This window comes from Lemur catta, chromosome 6 (genome assembly GCF_020740605.2).
Source record: "Lemur catta isolate mLemCat1 chromosome 6, mLemCat1.pri, whole genome shotgun sequence".
NCBI classification, from domain to species: Eukaryota; Metazoa; Chordata; class Mammalia; order Primates; family Lemuridae; genus Lemur; species Lemur catta.
The window spans coordinates 4,473,013-4,495,280 of record NC_059133.1 but is presented as its reverse complement, the minus strand read 5'-3'; the positions used below and the strand labels follow the sequence as shown (position 1 = coordinate 4,495,280).

General features: G+C 60.5%; 1 protein-coding gene across 6 annotated transcripts in view; it reads left to right on the top strand.

Moving 5' to 3' along the window:
• The window catches only part of PRR5 (proline rich 5), a 52,071-nt gene that overhangs the window by 7,867 nt on the left and 21,936 nt on the right, over window positions 1-22,268 (top strand). For 2 of the 6 annotated variants that reach the window (XM_045552817.1, XM_045552815.1), the window contains exon 2: window positions 18,464-18,580. The exons of 1 other annotated variant lie outside the window; for it this stretch is intronic. In XM_045552817.1, the coding sequence (XP_045408773.1) occupies window positions 18,474-18,580 (107 nt within the window). In that variant the 5' untranslated portion in view covers window positions 18,464-18,473. Of the gene's footprint in view, window positions 1-18,179; window positions 18,581-22,268 lie in introns of those variants that run through there. 3 more of the 6 variants (XM_045552818.1, XM_045552814.1, XM_045552819.1) reach the window with 3 other exon arrangements.

The following is a 22,268-nucleotide window of genomic DNA, read 5'->3' as shown; positions in this document are numbered from 1 at the left end:
TGAATGGGGACAGGGTGGGCAGGGGGCACTGCTGTCCGCTCCCTCCTGCGAGCTGCTGTGATCTGGGGCCTTCTACTCCCTTCCTTCACCGACTGACTTATTCACGCAACAGATGTTTCTCGGAGGGGATGGCGCTAGGTGCTGTGGGGCACAGACGCTGATGCCAACCCTTTGGGCTGCGGGGTCCAGGCTTCGAGTCCCAGCTCCAGCGCTGACCAGTTTGTGTGGCTTTGGGCACGTTGCTCTGCCTCTCAGAATATCAAATGCGTCATCTCTGAAATGGGCAGAAGGCACCTGCCCTGTGGCTTCCTGTGAGAGGTCTAGAAAACGCTGGGCACAGCCCCTGGGAAGGCGTGCCCCGCCCACCCTGCAGGGCACACTTAGGAGGAGGGAAGGGGAGATGGGGAAGGACAGGTGAGGGGACAGACCCGGGAGGGCTGCTTCCCGCCTGGCAGGGCAGCGAGGGGTCTCGCCGCAGCCCAGCCAGGAGATTGGCGTCCTGAGGCCGGGGCCGACGGCATTTGCTCCTTGGAGGTCCCATAGCCGGGTCCACTAGCCTTTGTCCTCCCCATCCTGGGTGCCCAACTGCCACGTGGGGGGGCATTTTTCCAGGCCTGCCCCCAGGGCGAGCCCAGCTGGGACGTCTCTCTGGGTCACAGCTGCCCTGGGAGGACTGGGTGGGGCGGGGGACTGACACCTGGCCTCGGGCCCCCTCCCACACTGGGCCTGGCTCCCAGCTCCCTGCAGGGTCTAGCTGGCTACCTAGAGGCTCAGAGTCTCCAAGAACTCAAGGTGACACAGCGGCAGAAGGAGCCAGGAGGGGTTGGGAGCCTGGGTCAGGGCGGGGCTGGGGCACAGGCTGCATGGAGCAGGGGTCGGACAGTGACGGGGTCTCCACATTCACGCTGGCAGCTCCCACTGGACCCTGGCGTTCCAGGGCCACTGGTGTCTGCCAGGCTAATGCCCCCAGGGGTCAGCCTTCCTGACCCCACTGTGCCACCAGCGGTTAAAAGCTCGGGGCTCAGAAACAGCAGAGTCTGGGGCCACAGCCCAGCCACACATACCTGCGCGAGTCCCTTCTCCTCTCAGCCTCAGCTTGCGCGTCTGCGGAATGGGTGTGCTAACCCTGCTCGCTCGCATTGTGTGGGGCTCAGCATGTGCCTGGCACGTAGTGGGTGTGGGCTAGGTGGTGGCCAGCCCTCCTCAAACTCACTTCCTGGGAACCCTAGGAGGAGCTTGCAAACGTCGATAGAAAAGGTGTGGGAAGCTTTGTCCCTTTCCGAGCGTCCAGCGGACACTGCGAGGACAGTGCTGGACTTTGTCTCGCTCTGTTTCCCAGCCTCACGGGGCCAGGCCTGTTGGGAGAAGAGCAGCCACCGAGCCGCGGGAGGACTCTGTGCCGTGTGGGGCCTGCGTGGGCCGTGCAGAGGGCCCGGGGGGCCCGGCAGGGTGAGACAGGGACACATGACAGCTGCCCTTCTCTGAGTCCCCTGCGGCCACAGCCTGGGGTCGCCGGCAGGGGGAAGGCCGGCAGCAGGGAGGCCAGTGTGGAAGGGATGCTGTGGCCAGAGCCTTAGAGCGGTGGCCAGAGTGAGGGGACAGAGCCGGGGACAACACAGAGGTCACCTGCTTCATGTGGCCACTGAGCACTTTGACCCTTGTCTGACCTGCCTCACCTCCAGCGAGGTCTCATTGCCCACTGCGTCACAGAGGCCGTGACGGTGGCAGGGAGGTGTCCTCTGCCCTACCTGAAGGTGAGGGAGGCGCTACCCAGTGAAGCAGGGAGGGCTCGTGCTGATGGTCAAGGGCACCCTCCAGGGTGGCTGCAGGCCTGGGGCCGGCAGATCAGGGGTGGGCTGTCACTGTCACCCAGCTCAGATGAATTTCCTCCCTGCCTGTGCACTAACACGGGGTGCTGCAGGCAGAGGGCAGGGCAGAGTCGGGGAGAGGAGCAGGCCTGCCCGGGCCCCACCCGTCCTCCTTCCCTTGGTGAGGGCCCCGTGCCCCCATGGTGTTCGGCTGGGGCACCCGGACGTAGCCGCTGGCTCAGGGCCCCAGATTGCCATTGGTGCGATGAAGACCCCCGCCCCCCGGCCCCCGGCCCGCCACCTTCCTCACGGAGCAGTTATGAAGGCCCAGCAAAGACACTGAACCGAGGCGGGCACGGGCAAGGGGCTGGGCCAGGGTCAGATCAGAACGCTGAGCTCGGGGCCAGGCACTTACCACGCTCTCAGGAAACACGGGGGTGAGAAGGAGGCTGCAGATGGCTCCCTCATGCGGGAGTGTGGCAGAGACAGCACGGGGCCTGGCGAGGCAGAGCTGAGTAGCCGCTGGCACATTATGCCTGCAGGAGCCAGTGAGGAGACAGCCAGGTCTCGTCCTGCAGTGCTCCCCGAGGCTTCTCTGAGCCACCCGGGGAACGTGCCCGCTGCAGCAGGCGGCCACGGCAGTACTGTCCTCCTAACACAGACGTGTGTGTGATGGGGCAGGGCTCATGGAGAAGACTTTGGTGGGTGAGGTCACTCCAAACAGGGTTTTGCAGGTTGAATAGGAGTTAGCTGGCCAAACCAGGCTTATGGGAAGGTCATCCTAGACAGAGTGAAGGGCAAGCATGTGGACACAAACTGGGCCTGGCCTCCCAGGACAGCACCTTTCACCAGGAAGCCGGCCTCTGCTTTCCTTCTCTCAGGGGACTTCATGGGAGCTCCTGGCTCCTCTTCCTCTCCCTGTGGACACCCTGGGAGCTGATGACCTGGGCTCCTTGCAGGGGGCCGGGAACGTCCCGCTGCATGGCCACCGCTTGCCTCATCCCCACGCAGCAAAGCCCTAGAGAACCTGGGTTCTTCCTGTCGTCTGCGCTTGAGTCTGGGGAAATCCCCGCGGGCCAGCCCCGTGCCAGGGGAGCGACACAGTCTGTAGTCGGGGAAGTCGCCCTCCTCGAGGGCCACCTGCAGCCTCAGCTCCTGGCGCAGCGGCGTCTTGCCTCGGCCCCCACCCCATCTGCCACCTACGCCCAGAACCGCAAGACAAGGAGCCAGACCTCGGTTACTCAAAACCAGAAAGGGCGACATCTGAACAAGGAGGCCCCTGGGGGCCCAGGCCAGGTGCTGGGCAAAGCCGCCCCCCACCCCAAAGGAGATTAGAGGGAGAGCAGAGGCCAGGACGCTGTGTCCACGCCCTGGCTCCTGGCTTCTGCCCAGCCAGGCCGTAGATCTGCCTCAGGCCCCGTCAAAGGACGACTTGTGGACCCTCAGGGACTCCTGCAGCCCGTCCCCCAGCCGGCCCCGGATCCAGTCCCTTGGGGCCCAGGAGCACTGGTGCACAGTCGCCCACCCCCGGCCTCCCGTTGCTCCCACGCTGTGTCCTGAGGCTCAGTCTCTGCCAGGAAGATGGGAAACCTGCTCCCAGGCCGCCCAGGGAGTGGAATCAGCTTCCATGTGTGAACTCTTGCCGTTGTCATCTTTTATTGGGGTTCGTGGATCACTGAAGAGGGGCCACCCTGGTCCTTTGTCAGAATCCATAGCCCAAGAACAGTGGCTGGGCCCCCTCCGAGGGCTCCATTTCATTTGCTCTGACAGCAGTGGCTGTGGGGTGTGCCCTGGGCTAGGCGGGGTCCTGGGGTGCAGGGAGACAAGGAGTTCCCGAGTTGATGAGGGTCCTGGGGGCCCAGGCCGGAGGGCAGGCTGGGGGTGGGGCCCAGGCTTTCCAATAAACAAGGCTGTGCTCCCCGGACCCCTACTCCATGCCCGCAGAGCCTGAGCTGTGAGCCCAGCAGGTCAGGAGCTGGGCCAGGTGACCCAGCCTCGAGGGTCTTGGAAAACATCCCGAGAGGTGGGGGCTCCCGGGGCCCCCCTCTCCTTCCACATCCACCACCCTTTCCACCCTCGCCCACCCCGTGAAGCTACTGGTGCCATCCCATGTGAGGCACCCGGGTCCTCACTCGAGGTCATGGTGGAACCAGGTGGCGGGCGCTCAGAGCCTGGCTGGCAAGGCCTGGGGAGGGGACAGGCCGGGGCGAAGTTGCCCCTTGGAGCTGGGAGGTCTGAATCCCAGATGACGGACGGTCTTGCTGAGACCGTCTGCTCCCACACCCCCCAGGGCCCCCCAGCCTTCAGGCCCCCAGCCTGGCCGCCTCACCCACAGCCCAGCTCTGTGCCTGGCCCCAGCCTCACCACACCACTTCCCCAACCTCTGTGCTCGCGCCTCCCCTGGAATGCCCGTCACCCTCTCTCAGCTTCATCCTGAGTCCTGCTCACGGGGCTCCAGGGGTCCAGGGGTCGATTCCCAAGGGGTACCCTGCCTGCCTGAGCACCAGCACGGGCTGCCCCCCCACCCTTCAGGGGCAGCTCTGGGACAGCAGCTGCGGGGTGGGCGTGGGGAAGAGCACTGGAACACGGGGTCAGGGGCCCAAGGGTCCCTCCTGCCTTCGCCCCACTGCTTGTTTGGCCCGGTGCTGCCCGAGGCTCAGCTTCCCCTCCAGCCCCCTCCAGTGAGCCGATGTGAGATCGCTGGGGCGCTGGGGTTCAGCCCCCTTCCTGTCAGTCTGGTCTGGCCCCAGACCTGGGGTGAGGTCACCCTTCCAGGCCTGGTTGAAATGTCACCTCTGGAGCAAGCTGTCCTGCCTCTCGGGGCTTCTGGAACCCTCTAGGCAGTGCATCCTCCTCTCGTGCTCCTGTGGCTCTCTGGGGAGGAGTGGCAGCCCCTGGGCACAGGCCCTGGCACGTGCTAAGCCTCCCTGCGTGGCAGCTGCCCGGTTCGCCAGAGGTTTGTGTGGTGTTGGCCAGCGTCACTGTGGGAAGCGTGTGGCTCCCGAGTCACAGCTGGGCTCAGATCTTGGCCCTTCACTCCCCCACGCTGCAGCTGGGCCTTCCACTGAGCTCCCCCCACCCCAGCCTCCCTTTCCGTGTGTGAAAAACGTGGGTGGACATTCTGACCTGGCTTCCCGGGGCAGCTGGGTGCGCAGTGCCCAGTGAGTATTTGTCCTTTTCCCCATGCAGAAGGACATCCTGCTCTGTGGGTGGCCCCACATGCCCCACCCGTGTGTGAGGCCTCGGTCTCCCCGTCTGTAAAATGGACAGCTGGGTGACTTCCAGGGGCCCTTTGGGCCTGGCTCCCTGCAGGAGACAGGTGGGGAGGGCCGCGGGAGGCAGAACCCTGACCAGGCGCCCAGCGCCCTTTCTCCGGTGCCCCCCCCCGCCCCCGCATTACAGTGTGGAAATGGTCTTGCTTTGGGGAAAGCAGGGCCAGGTGGTTCTGCCACCCGGTGTCCGTTCCCAGACTTAAACCAAGTTCATGGATGAGGATAGTGCAGAAGCCGCAGAGGTGAAGGGAGCGGGAGACGTGGAGACCTGGGGGCATGGGAGGAGCCCCTTCCCGCCCACCCCGATGCCTCTGGGGGTGGGACCCTCCAAGCTCTTGCTCCCTGGCACCCCAGAAGCAGGTCTGAGTGTTGCTACTCCCTGCTAAGTGGGCTGGGGGGGATGCCCTGCGTGATGCTCTGCCGGGCTCCTCTTACGCCCTGCGTGCCAGTGGAGCATAACCTCACCTCCCGCAGCCTCACCAGCCCTGTCTGCAAAGCAGGAATGGCAGTACCTGTTACATCAGAGGATATTGTGATAACGGGATTGCACATGTGCATCCTTCAGGCCTGTGCTTGGCTATTAGAAATGTCATAATGGGGCCGGGCGCGGTGGCTCACGCTTGTAATCCTAGCACTGGGAGGTCGAGGTGGGCAGATCGCTGGAGCTCAGGAGTTCAAGACCAGCCTGAGCAAGAGCAAGACCCTGTCTCTACTAAAAATACAAAGAAATTATCTGGCCAACTAAAAATATATATAGAAAAAATTAGCCGGGCATGGTGGCACATGCCTGTAGTCCCAGCTACTCGGGAGGCTGAGGCAGGAGGATCGCTTAAGCCCAGGAGTTTGAGGTTGCTGTGAGCTAGGCTGACGCCATGGCACTCACTCTAGCCCGGGCAACAAAGCGACACACTGTCTCAAAAAAAAAAAAAAGAAATGTCATAATGTTACACCCATGCTTGTATTATTGCTGTAATCATTATCAAACATGTACTTGGATATTTTTTTAAAAGCATGCCAGAAGATCCAATGAGATATGGACGGTTTTTTTTACTATGAGCCTCCTAGCAACAAGGGCAAAGAGGGAAAGAGGATCACCCACTAGATTCATAATGCTCATAAGATGAAAGCACAGCTTTTCCTGGTAGTGAGACCCAAGGGATGATCCTCCTAAGAGCCCTCATAAAGGGACCCCTTGTGATGTAGTGAGCAGTACCCTCCGCATCCTGGCTTGATGCAAGGACCTAGTGTCCAGAGCAGGGTCCCCAGGCTCTTCTAACTGCAGAGAAGAGGGAGGGATGCATCTGCAGGGGGTCTGCAAGGGGGGCCCAATGGCCCCATAACCTTGAGACAACTTTGGAGTTTCATGTGTTATCTTCAAAATCCATGAAATTCACCTCAGTCTGCAATAGCGCCAAATAACGTCTTTCCTCCTGCACCCCAAATCTTTGGGTACCACGGATGCTCCGTAGAGATGGGCAGTGCTTAACCCTCGGCTTCTCCTTGAGGCGGGTGTGCCCACCCTTCCAGAGAAGCCAGTGGAAACCACGCCCTGTCCCCAGCAGACGGCAACTCACAGCTGATGTCTCCTTCACCGTGACGCAGCTGGGAGCGGGCTTAGACGCCCAGTCCCCTCCCGGCCCTGCCAGGCGCTTGCTTGGGCTGCTTAGGACTTTGCCGAGCGCCAAGGAAAGGACGGGGACTCAGCACAGAGACGGCCTGCTGCTGCCCTCTGCTCGCGTCCGCCCACCTCCAACCAGACAGGTGCCCGGAGAGCTGGCTCCACTGAGGCCCCACGCCCAGGGCCTGCCCGCCCGGGTACCAGACTTGCTCCTGAGGGGAGCACCATGATGAGGCACATCCCAGAAGCTGTCCTGGAGGCACCTGGCTGTTACAACATCTTGTTACAGTCTCATGTTTTTATCCCTTCTTTTATGGCTTTAATTATGTTAAGCAAATTAATTTTACATTCTCTCTCCAATGTTCTCCTGGCTGCAGTTCGTGGGAATTCCGTCCTGACATTTGTAGGGTTTGCTCCCTCCCTCCCGGCGCTCTGTCTCCTTGTGTGTCGCGTAACTTGCGAGCTCGGGTTTGTCTCCGGCGAGGCTTGTCTGTGAGCACCCTGGCTCATGAACATGCCCCTCCAGAGCATTTTTTAAATTGATGTATAATGTACATATTTTGGGGGTACCTAGGATATTTTGACAGCTGTGTGCTACGAGTAATGATCAAGTCAGGGTAATTGGGAGATCCATCACCTTGAACATCTATCTTTGTATTAGGAACGTTACAATTCTTCTAGCTTTTTTGAAGTATACAATAAATTATTATTAGCTATAATTTCCCTATCCAGAGTATTTTTATAATCGCTCTACCCAGCAGCCTAGGGCTGTCGCCAGGCCGGGGCCCTTTTTTGCCAGTTGGTTTGGGCTTTGCAGACCATGAAGGCGGTACAGAACCAACCCTAGTCCCCGGCAAGGCAGACCTGTGGCTTAGATTCCCAGGAGAGTTGCATGCCTTGTCCTGCCCAGCTGAGGGGTCAGACAAGTTTTCTTGGCATCTCTCTCAGTCGGTGGGCAGACTTTTTCCTGGGCTACCCATTTATCAAGCATGCAGCCCCTGGAGACCCCTGGCATTCTGTGGAAAGCTCAGTGTCACCGCCCAGCACCCCCTTGTCGGTGCCTCATCTCCTGGCTAGTTTGAATAAGCCCCCGTCTCAACACCCCATGCCCACCCATGGGGCTGCCACACGCTCACCTAATGTCTAGGTTTTTAGTTCGCAGGGTTTTCCTGTGACTTCACTATTACACTAAAGTATAGCTAATAGAGCGTAATGGTTAAGAACACAGCCTCTAGAACCAGACTGCCTGGGCCTGAAACCCAGCTCCACCAAGTGGGGGCGTGCTCCGTTTCTTCATCTGTGCCCTGGGGGGTGGCCACCGTGTCTGCCACTGGGGTTGCTGCCGGGGCTGGAGGGCTTGGTCCATCAAGGCGTTGGGGACACCACACGGGATGTGTCATTGCACATTCCAGCATGTGCTGGCCTTCGCTAGTGCCGATATCGTCCTGCATTACATGCGTGTCTCACACCTCATGTGCTGTGGTGTAAATATATGTCTTAATGTTAATATCACTGTGCTGCCCCCAGCGACTTTCCTCACTTTCCTACAAGCTCAGTTACGTATTTAGAAGGTGTTTGTAATGCTTTGTCCAGCATTTCTAGGCACAGGAAGGTGTGAGTTTTCAGGTTTCCTGTTCTCTAAATGGTGCAGCCTCTTGATCTTTGTGTCGCCACTGCGGTATTCATGACGGCCTCCCCGTTCATTACAACTTCTTACCAGGCACGTTGCAGAGCCTGTTACGTGCCTGTCTCTAATCCACTACTAAATCGCAGGTCGTCTTTAGAGTCCCCTGGAATCCAGCTTAGTCACCGGTGAGTCATCCTCCCCTCTGTGCACGTCCTCCATCCCTTATCAGATACCCTCAGGGTCAGGGGTGATTTTGTAATTCCTGCAGGATCCTCCCTGCAGCGTCTGGGCAGCACATGCTAATCACACCCAGGAGTGTCTGCAGCAAGATTCCCCAAAGTGGAGTAGACAAAGGCCTACATAGCCTCCCTTCAGGTCCAGGTGTGTCCAAGGACAGCACGGTGCAGGCTGGGACTTGGCCATTCGGTCTGGCACCGTGGAGGTCACCAGTGGCCTGGGCAGAAATGGTGCGGACAGGAGGCCTTCCCGAGCTTTGCTCGAAGAGGGAGCAAGAGAGGGTGGTGCTGGCCGAAGGTGATTTTGTGGTCCAGAGGGTAGAGCCGAGCGCACCTGGTGGGAGGGGGGGCCAGGGACCAGCTGCCCAGGAGGGAGAGAGGAGGCCACGTGGGCAGCAGAGCCCCGGGGAGAGGCACACACTCGTGCAGGGAGCCCAGCCCTTTGGTGCTCGGGTAAGCGTGACCCTGCACCCCTGCAGGAGCCACGGCCTCGGGGGTGCCCCAGGTGAGCGTGACCCCGCACCCCTGCAGGAGCCACGGCCTCGGGGGTGCCCTGCCTGAAGGAGGAGGAAGCTCAGCTCTCAGATCCTATCGCAAGGCGAGGAGGGCGGGCCAGGGACGCTGAGTTGAGTCAGGGGAGAAAGGACTGTGGCCAGTGGGGCAGACCTGAGAGCTGGGCGTGGTGGGGCCAGAGGCCACCTTGAGGACGAGGTCGGCCAGCCCGGGGTCCTGCCGGCCCTGACGGAGCCCCATGTCCACGAGTGCGTTTGCAACCTCGCGCTCACCCGGGGAGGAAGGTGCAATTGGGGCTCTCGCTTCACAGATGAGGAAACCGAGGCACAGTTAAACAGGACCAGTCAGCCCGAGGCGACAGCCACTAAGTGGTGAAGCCACAGTCCGACCAGGCGGTCTGGCTGCAGCCCACTCTCCAAATCACTGCGCTTTACTGCCTTTTATTATTATCAGAACCATAATAATAATAATTAAAGCAAAACAGCTGGAGGCAGGGCCAAGGGCAGAGCCTGGGCAAAGGCCTGGGGTGGGAGTGGGCTGGCCATCTGGGCGGGCGGGCGCTTCACCTCCTGGCTCGAGTGCTGGCACAGGGGACCTGGAGGGGCTTGGAGGGTCTCAGAGGGGGACAGAAGCAGAATCAGAAGGACATGAAAGGCTGTGCCCAGACTGCAGAGGGTCTTGGATGCCGGGCTTGGAAATTTGGAGTTTATCCCACAGTCCAAGGGCCGCGTCCAAAGCCTCTGAGCGGCTGGAAGGGCCCATCCGTGTCTGAGAGAACGTGCTGGTGGCCGAGGGGAAAGTGAGTTCCTGGGTGGGTGCGGGGGCAGAAAGTCCTGAGCACCCCCCGGGACTGCATGGGGGGCTCAGAAGGGCAGCAGGGGAGCCCCCGCCCAGGCTAGGCTGCCCCGAGGAAGACTCGGATCCACCGCCTGCCGCCCAGGAAGCTGGGACTGGAACAGGACTCCGGGTGGGTCCTGGCCTGGCCTCTCACCAGGCTGGGCCCTGCAGGGGTGTCAGGACACGGAGGTCAGGGTCTGCCCAGCAGCCAGGGCTGGGGGCGGGGGGGCTATGGCCTGGGCTGGACACAGGCAGATACTCAGTAAGGGGGACCCCTGCCTAGACTCTGTCCCCGAGACACACTCAGAGCTGACCCCTCACACCCCCTGGGGAGTTGCGACACCCCCCTCCCCCAAGCCCTCCAGGGACTGTCAGCGTTGGTTACTGCTTCATTTCAGAAGGGATTAGAATGGGCCAAGCTGTTTACTGCTAGCGGTTGTCCCAGCCCCCTCCCCTCGCCATGTGACATGCCTGCTCCCCTGGCCCAGCAGACGCTGAAATCCACCCGGTTTTTCTCAGACGAAGACTTCCTGGTAGCAGCAGTGGACTCTGTCCTGGGTGGACAGCCCTCCCTGGGAGGGAAGCACGTGCCGGGGCAGCGTCCACGGGACCCGACGTCACCGCCACGGTTGGCTCTGTGCACTTAGTGTATGAAGTTAGGAACGCAGGCCAAGTTTCCATAGGGCTGTTTCCTGTCCGCTGTGTTGGATTCCTGACAGGGAATAGTAATTCCTACCTCCCAGGGCTGTTTGGAAAAGCAGTCAAAGAGCACTTCCGATGCCACACCAGGCCCGGGGATGCCATCTCCTGGGGCTCCTCGCCCGGGGCCCGGGGCAGGCGGTGTGAGCTCCGACGTCCAAGTACTGTTCACTCTTTCCGAGCTCTCTGCCAGGACACGGCTGCCGGCACGGAAGGTGCCTGGGAAGAATGCAGGGCAGGAAGTCCCTCTCTGCCGCGTGCCCTGAGAGGCCTCCGTCTGCGAGTCTGCACGGTGGGGACAGTCACGGGGCCCGGGAGATGCGTGTGGAGCACCTGGCGCTGCCTGGGGTGCAGCCGCCGTGTTGCGCAGCCAGGACCACGGCGCTTTTGGCAGAGGTCACCGCTCACTTGGCCCGAGCCCTGGAGTGTGTGTGTTTCCACTGGAGGAAGCAGGGGTGGGGGACGCGGTGTCTCCAGGGTGCTGGGCACTGGGACCTTTCCCCATCTGCACGGGGTTTCCCGGAAGCCAGAGCTGCAGCCAGGGGGAGTGTGGGCTCTGGCTGGGGAAAGGCAGTGCGTTTGTGTCCTGGGGCTGCCATAACCGATGACCACAGCCTGGGCGGCTTATGACACAAACTTACTTCTCACACTCTGGAGCCTGGAAGTCTGAAATCCAGGCGTCAGCAGAGCCGAGAGTCCTTCCTTGTCTGTATCTTCTGGTGGCAGCTGGCAATCCTTGTTGTCCCTTGGCTGGCGGCCACGTCACCCTAATCTCTGCCTCCGTCGCCACACGGCCCTCTCCTCTGGGCCTCTGTATCTCTGTCTTCACGTGGCCGCCTTGTAAGGACACCAGTGTCCACCGATCACTGGGCATAGGGCTGCCTTACTCCAGTGCAACCTCATCCCAGCGTGGTTACATCCGCAGAGACCCTGCATCTGAATAAGGTCACATGCTCAGGGACCAGGGGTTGGGACTTCAACATGTCTTTTGAGGGAAACAACTCTACCCACGACAGTTGATTGGTCTGAAAACCACTCTGCCAGGCAGGGAGACTGTTTTCTCTGGATGCAACTTGAGCTCACGGTTCTGGGCGGTCCGGCAGAGTCGTTCTTGGGACAGGACGCTGCAAGGGACGGGCACCTGTGTGGTGCTGGCCCAGCCCTCCCCACCTGCACGTCCTGCCGACATCGACTCTATTCACGATGTCGGTTAGAGACAAGGGGCAGCCGCTGTTCACGCAGGGCGTGCTCTGTGCTGGGGCCGTGCGCGTTAGTGCAGGGAGGCAGTTGAGTGCACTGACGCTGAAGCCAGCCCACCGCGTTTGGATCCTGGCTGGCTGTGTGACCTTGGCTAAGTCACTTAACCTTTCAGGGCCCCGGCTGGCTCACCTGGAAACTAGGCAGATGGGAGGAGCTGCCTGGCGTGTAGAGTTGCTGTGGAAGTTGAAGCCCGAATGCTGCAACGTGCCCAGCCCATAATAAGTTTTCTGCTAACCCTGGGAAGTACGTGGTGTTATCTCCCCATTCCAAGCACAAGGAGACTGAGGCTCAGGGAGTTTAGGGGCATCACGAGGAAGGTGTTGCAGATGTCAACCTGGGTAACAAAAGAGACAGGCTCTCTGACAGAAAACGACACCTGTTCAGAAATAGGCATGGCCCTGGGAGCCACGTGCACAGCAAACTCCGCATGTTCGGGGAGGTAAAGGAAGACAAAGGTTTTTCAAGGAAAAATGAGGTGTATTATGTAATTGTGCAAACTAAAAATAAAATCCTAAGCCCCTGAACCAACTGAGTAGACCCTCTCTTGGCCAAGGAGATGCCAGAGGACCCGGAGAAACTGAGTCCTGGCCATGACGGGAGGGAGGTCGGACACACCACATTCCAGCCCCTCCCTTCCGGAGTTCAGACACAACTGCCCAGCACTGATGTTAAAACAGAGATCGTAAGACGGACAAAACAGACCCTCCGTGGCAACAGGATGCCCAATTATAAACCAGACCAAAGGCCATGCAAGTCAAGGGTTAAGCCACACCTTGCAATCCATAAAATCTAGTGTGACAGGTCTATTTTTTTTATTTCCTGGCATGGTGTCACATCAAGGGTAACAGACCCCCTTAAGCATTTCTTTCACTGACTCCTTTACCACGTACAAATTGAAGAATCTCTAAACCCGCCTATGACATGTAAGCCCCTGCTTCAAGGTATCCCACCTTTTCAGGCTGCACCAATGCATGCCCTCCATGTGTTGTAACTCCCGCCTCCGTGAGATGGACAAGACCAAGCTGTACTCCAGCCACCTTGGGACCACGTACTCAAGACCTCTTGGGTTTGTGTTTCCCTGGGCTGCAGCCACTCAGCTCAGAATAAACCTCTTTGAAATATTTTACAGAGTTTCCTTTTTCCGTTAACAGTTGTTCTGACTTAATTATAGTTGGCTGCAAGGATCAGTAACAAGGGCGACACCAGTCCAAGGTTGTACAGGCGGTTGCTGGGCAGATGTCCTCGCAGAAGTGTTCTGTGTAAGGTCGCAATGGCCTTTGTGCAAGGCTGGGATTTCTGTGGAGTTTTTTGTAATAGTTTCTGTTATCGGGCATTTTTGCGTAAGAACCCTCTGGTGGCCTTCCCTGAGCCTACTTGTCAAGGTTTTCCTGTAACACAAGTGACTCCATTTTGATTCTGACACCTTTCACCCAGAGGAGGCGACAGAGCCGGGAGCAGACCCCGTTCGGGGGATTCCGGAGCCTGGCTGTCTCTGGCGGTTACCTCTTCGTTCCGCAGAGACAACTACTGGTAGACCCGGATCAGGGTTGTAAAACACCCACCCTGGAGGAGCCTTTGGAAACTGGCTGTTGGAAGCCTCTTTTACAGTCACACTTTGATGCATGCAGGAGGTTATGGTGTCTTAGGACGAGGACCTTGCTGCTTGGAGCCCCCTCCCTGGAACCCGGAACTGGGATTCAGAGCAAAAGGAGGGGAGGCGTGAGTGCGGAGGACTAGCCCCCAGGTGGGGACGGCCCCAGAGGGTAGAGAGAAGATGCAAGGGAAGACAGTCCGTCTCCAAACCTCTGTTTGCGGCTGTAACGTCCAAGGAGGACGGGATCGAGATGGCAGAGCTAGGATGGCACTGCGAGCTCACCCCATGGTGGCAGCCACCCTGTGTTTCTTGTCCCCTGTTGTATTTCCAGCACCTAGAAGGTGGCTGCCATTTAGTAAGTGCTCAATAGCTATGTCTGTGGGGAATTTTTTAAAGTTCTAGGAAGTGGCCCTTGTCTCACCAGAAGGAAAGTGTCCCAGCTCCGCCACTTTCTAGCCGATAGCTCTTGGGAAAGCAACTTGACCCCACCCAGCCTCAGCTTCCCCATCTGTGAAATGGGGATAACAACAGCTGATACTGGCTCTGGGACTGCTGGAGGGGAACATTGCTCTGGAGGACTGGAGGGTGGGACCCACCCACCTTAAGTGCGGGTGCCCCCAGCCCAGGCGTGGCACAGAGGGCCTCCCTCGTAACTCTCCAGTCGTGAAACACAGCACGCGCTGCTCCTGACGGGCGTGATGCCATCCAGCCTTGGGAGGGCCCTTGGAGGTGACCGACCTAAACGTGGGCTCACCCGGTGGCAGCCGTGACTCAGGATCTCCTTCCACCGTGCCACCCTAGCAGAGGCACTTGCCGAGCCCTGGTGCGCCCCCGTGACTTGTGTGTGAAGTGCTGCTTCCCACCTCACCCCCATAGGGCAGTGGTGTCACCATCCCCACCCATCCCAGGGAAGGGATGGCACGTGCCCAGCTGGCACAGTCTGTAGGGACAGCCAGGCACACCCCGTGGCTTCCTGTGCCCAGCACATTGCTCTCAGCCCCTCCCCGGGTGTCCGGGACCGAGCAGGGTGCGGAGCCCACTGACTGGCTGTTCCCCGAGGCCCGGAAAGGACTTTCTGAGTCAGCTTTGGGGGAAGCACCAAGCTTCGCCACCAGGGGGCAGAAGTGCCCCTCCAGAGCGGGCAGTGCCCGGGAGGTGGGCAGGACACAGGCGGCTGAGGTCAGCGCCTGGGGTCAGTGACAGAGCTGGGGGCTGTCTCCCCCTGCTCAGCTGGCCAAGCTCCAGCCTCAGCTCTGCCGCTTGTGGACTCTGACTTCGAGCATGTGCTTCCACCTCCCTGAGCCTCAGTTTCTTTGTCTGTAAAATGGGGCTGCACCCCCTGCTTGGCAACCTCGTGAGGACTAGATGAGGCAGTATGTTTAAGGGCCGCCCCTCTGCCCTGCCTCTCGTGCCCTCCCTGGGCCCTGAGCTGTCTCCTCCCCTTCACTGGCATGTAGAACAGGGCTGGTATCACAGAGATGGTCAACTCCTCCTGGGGACTAGAGTCCAGAGTTCTGGATTCAAGATCTGCCACTGATTTACAGGTCCCTTTCTGTGCCCAGGTGTCAGGCTGGCTGTCTGTCTGTAAAGGGAGGGGCTGGGCCAGGCTTAGCGGTTGCAGATCCCAGGATACCATCAGACCCCCTGAGATGCCCATTAGCGATTGTTAGCAACCCCCTGGCACTGCCCCTACACATTCTGATTCCTGAGGCCCCAGCAGGGGCTGGAAAGGGGAATTTTGAACAGTCCTAGGGGCTTCTGATGCAAAACCCTGGTGCTGTGAGTCTGTCTACATGTGCCAGGTCCATGCTGAAGGTCAATGCCATCCCAGCACCGGCCACTAAAGATGAAAAGTCTGAGCCAGCCCCTTAGCACGGTCATACCGCAGGGGTCAAAGGCACAGGAGTCACCATCTCTTGTCTGTAAGGAGCATGTGGCCTTTAAAGGGTTTATCTCTCCTGCTCCTCAAATTCGCCTGGGGCAGTTTTGGGGGGAGGGGCCCCAACCCTCGACCCCATCCATCTTACAGACAGGCAAACTGAGGCCCTAGAGGTCACCTGACTTGGTGACTAGGCCAGGTGGACCCCAGTTCTGGCTGCTCAGCTGAGATACCGGGGTCCCCCTTGGTGTCCAGGGTCCTGTACTAGCTCCCTACACCCCGCTGGCCAGGGGAAGTTTGGAATGAAGTTTGGATCCTGGGGGAGGAGAGGATGTGATTGATGCCATCAGGCCTGGCACCGTTCTGGAGTGGGGTCACTCTGGTGGCTTTGGGGGTGTGCGATGAGTCCCTCGTCTCCCACCCATTTCCTGAAAGAGGGGCATTTCCCTCCCTGAGTCTCTGGCTCAGATGGGCCCTGCCCAGGGCCGTCCCCCAGTACAACTGCTCAGTTCCCCGACCCCCGAGTCAGGCCTGGAGGGCCCCGTAAGTGAGAGGAGGGCCCCGCTGGGCGCCTGTGCCTGCCTGCAGGGGCAGGAGCTCCGGCCAGAGGCATCACGGGGGCTGGGAGTCCCGTCATCTGATGCGTCCAGGGCAGCCAGGATCAGGCTTTGCGTGTCAGTCTCTGTTGTAAAACGCTGGCTGCACGCAGTTGAGTTTGGTTTTTCCCTTCCAGTGCTGCCACACGTAACACAGTTAGGGGCTGGGCTCCGCCTTCTGTCCCGCAGTTGCCCCCTGCTCTGGGGGTTTGTAACAGCCTTGTCTCCTCCCAGACTCTGCCCGGGATTTCCAGCCCCCGGGCGCGGGCAATTCCCCTGGACCAGGCAGCCCCCGCGGCTGTGCCCTCTCTGCCTGTCGCCAGCCCAAACGCGGGGCAGCGGCACCGTCGCCTGAGGCTCCCCTGCACTTCTGGCACTGGGCTCTTGGGTGTAGACAGAGTTTACAGATCTGTGGCTGGGGCCGGGAAGGGGTTACAGCTAATTCCTCAACACTGACCGGAGATGTCTCTTTTTCAAATATCTCTGAAATCCCTCAGCCATTCCCACCTCCGGAATTTGTTGCTGGCCACTTCTCCCAGGGGTATGCAGCGTCCCCAGCCCCTGCCACTGAGACCATACAGCAGCCCATCCTCTACTTCCCCCTCCTGCCTCCCACCTCGGCTGCCTTCCCCTGGTTTCTTATCCCGCACAGCCCAGACTCCCTCCCCCTCTGGAGCCAGCCCCTCCTGCCAGCCAGGCCCTGCCTGCAGCCTGTGCACACAGCGAGGGACTTTCCCCATCCTGTCCCCATCCCCCCGATTCTGCTTGGCCACATTTATACCAGTGGCAGGCACAGAGAGAGGTTCTTCCTCACATCTGTCCAGCGTGGTACTTTTATGGGGCGTTTTCACCAATGTGGTCCAATTTCATCCCTTTACTCCGAGATAAATGTTTATCTGTGCATTAGACCAAATCTTTATTGAGCGCCTACTGTGTGCTAGGTGCAGGGGATGCAACAGCGAACAAGCTATGACAGTTCTCCCTCTCCTGGCTTATGGCACAGGATGGAAGGGCCAGGGCCATAGACTGTCTGGGAGGAAGGGCGGAGCCCCACCTTTTCTGTCCTGTCAGCTCACAGTGGGTCACATGGGTCTCAGCCCGAGGCAGACAGGCTCTCTGGGAGATTCTTGGGGACAGAGGGTTTGTCTGTTTATGGCTGTGCCTCCCTCCCTAGGATGAGGCATAGTCTGGTGCATAGTAGGTGCTCAGGAAACGCTGGTTGACTTGAACTGAATGGTGACCCTTGCAAGGCTCTTTTAGCTTTACCTGGGGCTCTCCCAGCTACTGGAGCTGTAGCTAACGCGGTCTGAGGAGGGGGCTGGTGAGCCTTGTGGGCTCCCGGGCCTGCCTTAGGCCCAGCTTTGCTGTTTGTTGATTGCACAACGTTGGGCGAGCTATTTCACCTGTGAACCTCAGTTTCCTCAACTGGGAAATGGGGAGAAGAATCATCCGTACCTCACAGAGGGGGTTTGTGTGAGATCAGGCATCATAACGTGCTCTGGAAAGCAGGCAGGAAGCACCAGGGCTGTGCCCTCCCTTCCCCCAGCCACAGGGACTTAGGAGACCCCACCTGCGTTTACCTGCAGGAGACCTGGGAGTGCGGGATGACTAGCAAACAGCTTATCCGGGCTCTGCCTGGGGAGACCACCCTCTGTTCCTTCACCCTCCCCAGTCCAGCAAATCCTCAGGCAGCCGGGCAAGGCTGAGGTCCCTGCCCGAGGAGGGCTCCAGGGTAGCCGGGCCCACGTAGGGCCTGGGCAGGGTGGGTTCCTGGCCCGAGGCGCCTGGAGGGGACTGAGGGCCTCGACCCAAAGTCTTCATGAGAACCGCGGAGGAGGCTGTGTCCGAGTGAAGGCGTCCTGAAGGGTCTCTGTGGCCACAGCGCTTTCGGGGAGGGATGTCTAGGAGGGGGTGACTTTGCACGAGGCGTTGATGGGGCGTCTGGGGACGGGGGTCGCTGGGCATCGAGTGGGCGTGACCGCGGTGCTGGGCGCGGGGCGGGCGCTGGGGGTTCGGCCCTGCGTCTCCTGCGTTTGGTGGTTTCCTGCTGGCACGCGTGGCCCTCGGAAGACAGGAGGGGCGGAGGCGACTGAGGGGGCGCCGTGGCAGCTGCGGCCCCGCCCCCGGCTCGTGGCCCCGCCCCCGGCCCGGGGCCCCGCCCGCCTCCGTGCCCGCCCTCTTGCCCAAGGCCCCGCCTCGGCCCGCGCAGCCCCGCCCCCGGGCCGCCCCGCTCCGCCCCCGGCCTCCCTGCGCGCGGGTGGGTGCCGGCGGCGCTCCCGGCGCTCCACGCTGAGCGGCTCCGAGCAATGATTAACCCGGCGGGGCGGCCGGCGCGGGGCCCGGGGCGTAGGCGCGGGGCCGGGGCGGGACCCCACGGGGCCGCTCGGCTTCCTGCTCTCGCCCAAGTTTCCGCGTAGAGGGCGCAGCGCCGGCCGGGCCCGCGGAGCCGCGTGGCGCAGGGCGCGGCGTCGGGCGCGCGTGGGCGCGGAGCGGGCGGCCGGGTCACCATGAGGACTCTCCGCAGGTTGAAGTTCATGAGTTCGCCCAGCCTCAGTGACCTGGGCAAGAGAGAGCCGGCCGCCGCCGCGGACGAGCGGGGCACGCAGCAGCGCCGGGCCTGCGCCAACGCCACCTGGAACAGGTAAGGCCGCGCCCTCCCGCCCGCCCGGGGCTCGGGGCTCGGGGCCGGGGAGGGGCCCTCGGCCGGTCCGCGGGTGAGCGACCGCCCGAGGCAGGAGCGCCTCCTGGGGCACCGCGGCGCTCGGCGGCTCGCGGAGAACTTGCGCCCGGAGTTGTGCGGCCGGGAGGGAAGTTTAGTGCAGCGAGTTTCCAGACGGGAGGGGAGCGAGGCCCCGCCGGCGCCCGGGCTGCTCCAGAAGTGCCTGGGTGGCGCGGTGGGCGCGGCGCCCGCCTCCCACGCGGGGTCTTTCCACGTCTCTCCCGACCACCCGGGAGGCCGGCAGAGCAGGAAGTATTTTTCCCACTTTGCGGCGGAGCAGTGAGCCTCGGGCTCAGCGGTGGGTCGCCAAGGCTTCCTGTGTCTGAGGCCCCTCTGGTTTTCCCTTAAGCGGGCCCCGTCCTCCCAGCTGTCAGCAGGGGGTGTGGCAGCTGCGAGACATTCCTCAGAGGACCCTCCTCCAGGGGGCCGTTCCAGACAAGCGGGGGCTTGGGGACCCCCCCCAGCTTTTTTTGATGAGCAAGGCTGAGATCCGGAAAAGAGATGGTTTATGTGGTGGGATTCCCCAGCGTGTCTCTCCTGAGCCCTTTTCAAAAACAGACATTTCCACCAAAATGAAAATGGGGGCTGCAGGGAAGTGTGGCAGGCTGTTCAGGGGAGGCTGTGGATGTTGCCCCTCTCCCCCATACCTGGCAGTGAAATCTTGCCAGATGCTCCACTGGCTATGGTCTTGCCAACCTGGAACCCAGCTGTCACTTGGACACACATTTACTCTGTGCATCGAATGGCTCCTAAGTATGGTGGTGGGCACAGGGCTGCCAGCCTGAGACCTCAGTGGGAGGTCCACTGCACGCCAGGCAGAGAGTGGTCATTCACGTGCTTATCTTCTGCCCCTCTGTTGCATGCTGCTAGAGGTCTGGGATGTCCGCCTCAGTTTCCCTTTTCGTCAGTGTATGTGCATTCGTCTCTACAGGACTGGAAGCAGTGAAGCAAGGAGGACTCCTGCTGGGGAATCTCCTTGACCTAAGACTGCTCAATGGCCTAAGAACTGTCCTCTCCCCTGGCTGTATTGAGGAGAGAGGAGCAATCTCCCTCCTTGTTTCCTGTGATGATTTAGTGGAAAGAGCTAAACAGACTTACTTTAAATCCCAGCTCTGCCCCTTCCCTGCTGTGTGGTCTTGAGCAAGTCACTTAACCTCTCTGGTCCTCAATTTCCTTATCTGCAAAATGGGTTGAATAACAGAGACTGTTATAGGGATTAAATGTAACTGCATAATAAAGCTCTCGGCACAGTGTCAAGCACATAGTAGGGGCTTGTAACGCATAAGTCAAGCTCAACTCATGCAGGTGACTTGTTGGCTGGAGGGATGGGGTGTGGGGAGCTCCTCGGGAGCTTTTACCGACAGTAACTTTGTGAGCCAAGCTGGGGTGTCCTGCAGGGTTCCCAGACAGGTGGGAGCACTGGTGAGGTGCTGGCTCACAGGACCACGGGCGGGCTTGGAGTCCCAAGTGTCTTCTCGGCGTTCAGGGAGGCCTTGCAGAGAGAGGCCCCCTGAGTCTCTCCACGGGCTTTCACGCAGTGGCCTGGCGGACCGCAGAGAAACGCCGGCCCCTTCTCTGCAGCACCCACAAGGCTCCATGTCGCCCAGCCCTTGGACCTGCTTCAGCCCCCACTGCTGTGGCACTGCCATTTCTTGCACCCCTACTATGTGCCAGGCCCTTGGCTCACTGTCCCACTGTCAGAGCCCGGCGGGGGAGGTGTGGAGATGTTACCAGCAGCTCCCACGTACAGCTCCCAAGGGGCACGGAGAGCGCCCGGCAGACCTGCCCACGTCACCTATCACCCACAGAATATGCGGCAGAGCCTGTTCTTCCCCGGCAGGTGCGGGGACCGAGCCAAGGGCAGGCCAAGTGCCTTCCCCAGCCAAGTCCCTGAGCAGAAACAGTAGAGGGCTGGGGGATGCCTTCTGGTCCCCGTCTGCCTGCCCCCTTCCTTGCGGTGCTGCCTGCCGGGGTCCCCAGCACAATAGCCTCGTGTGGGGGTGGGGACAGCTGTGTCAGCCTGAGCCGTGCACTCCTCATTTTGAGTCCAAGATGCACCCCTGTTTCATCTGTGTGACCTAAGACTGCTGTCACAAATGATCACGAACGTGGTGGCTTAAACCAGAGAAATGTTTTCTCTCACAATTCGGAGGCCAGAAGTCCGACGTCAGAGCGGGCTGTGCTCCCGCTGAAAGGTCTAGGGAGGGGTCCCTCCTTGGCCTGTGCAGCGTCACCCCAGTCTCCACCTCCGTCTTCACGTGGCCTTCCTCTGCGGAGACCCTGTTTCCCAGTAAGGTCTGAGGTTTCAGGTGGACATGAGTTTCTGGGGGGCATTCTTCAGCTCACTACAGTGACCCCAGGCACGTCCCCTGAATTCCCTCATCTGGGCGTGGGGCAGGAATACATAGCTTGCTGTGTCATACAAATTGAGTCTGTGCCCTCAGCCATTCATTCATTCATTCGCCGTGCGGGCACTGGGCTGGTCCAGGGCATGGATTCAGCAGAGAGTGCTCCCGGAGCTTAGAATCCCTGGAGGGAGAACTCGAGAAATAAACAAGGAGACACGTAAAGGGATGAAGCAATTGCAGGTCAGCTTAGTGCTGGGAAGAAGATAAACTGGGTGGCACTCGAGCACGGAACACATCACGGATGGCCCGTGTCCTGATGTTTTTTCCACGAGTTGATTCTGTAGGTGCGAGGGAAGTGTCTTGTGGTGGGCACCTGGCTGGCCGGCGGCTGGGCCTCCCTGCGACCGTAAACCGGAACTGTCAGAAGCTTCCTGCTGCTCACGTATCCGGCAGGGTTTGCCCCTGCCTGTGCCAGGCCGGGGGCTCAGTGCTGCGGCTGCAGACATGTGTCCCCATAGGGCTCTCCCAGGCTGGTGGGCTGACATACGAGGACATGAGTCTCTGCATGGGCCCCTCCTCCCTCCCTCCTCAAGGGCCTGTGTCCCTGTCTGTCCTTGTGTGCCCACCCCTATTCCCCGCAACCCTATCAGCCCCAGTTCACTCCTCACTGGGACTGGACCCCACAGCCACGTGGGGCCTCCAGCTCCATGAAGATGGCACTCAAGCTGCAGGGCCACGTTGTGCTTTCACATCCTTCCTAGGTGCGGGAGGAGGTGGGATGTAGGGGGTCCAGTGCCCCTCTGACTGAGCCCCAGCCTGCAGGCATGCACAGGTGGGCCCTGTGCTCACACCCCAGGCCTAGACCCAGCCTCTGCCTCCTCCCCCACCCCCAGGGCTGTAGAGAAGCTCCCAGAAGATGCCCAAGATCCAGAGTGGGGCCCCAAGAGGGCACGTGGGAGTGTCCGAGCCCTCTGAGCTCTCACCTCTGTCTGGGGATCCCCAGCAGGGCTGGCCACTGCAGGAGACCCCAGCTGGGGTAGGAGGGAGCTCCCCAAACCCCACCCCTACAGACCCACTCCAACACCAGTCCGAAAGGTGTTAGCCATTACTGAGCACTTCCTCCTGGTGAGGCCTGGATCTGCCTGAGGCTTGAGGGAGCCGGAGCCCAGCCCTGTTGAAGTGGCAGCCCAGGCAGAGAGTGGGAGAGCGTGTGCCCTTGAGGTGCCAGGCACGGCGCAGGGCGCGTGGTGCTTCACTTCTCA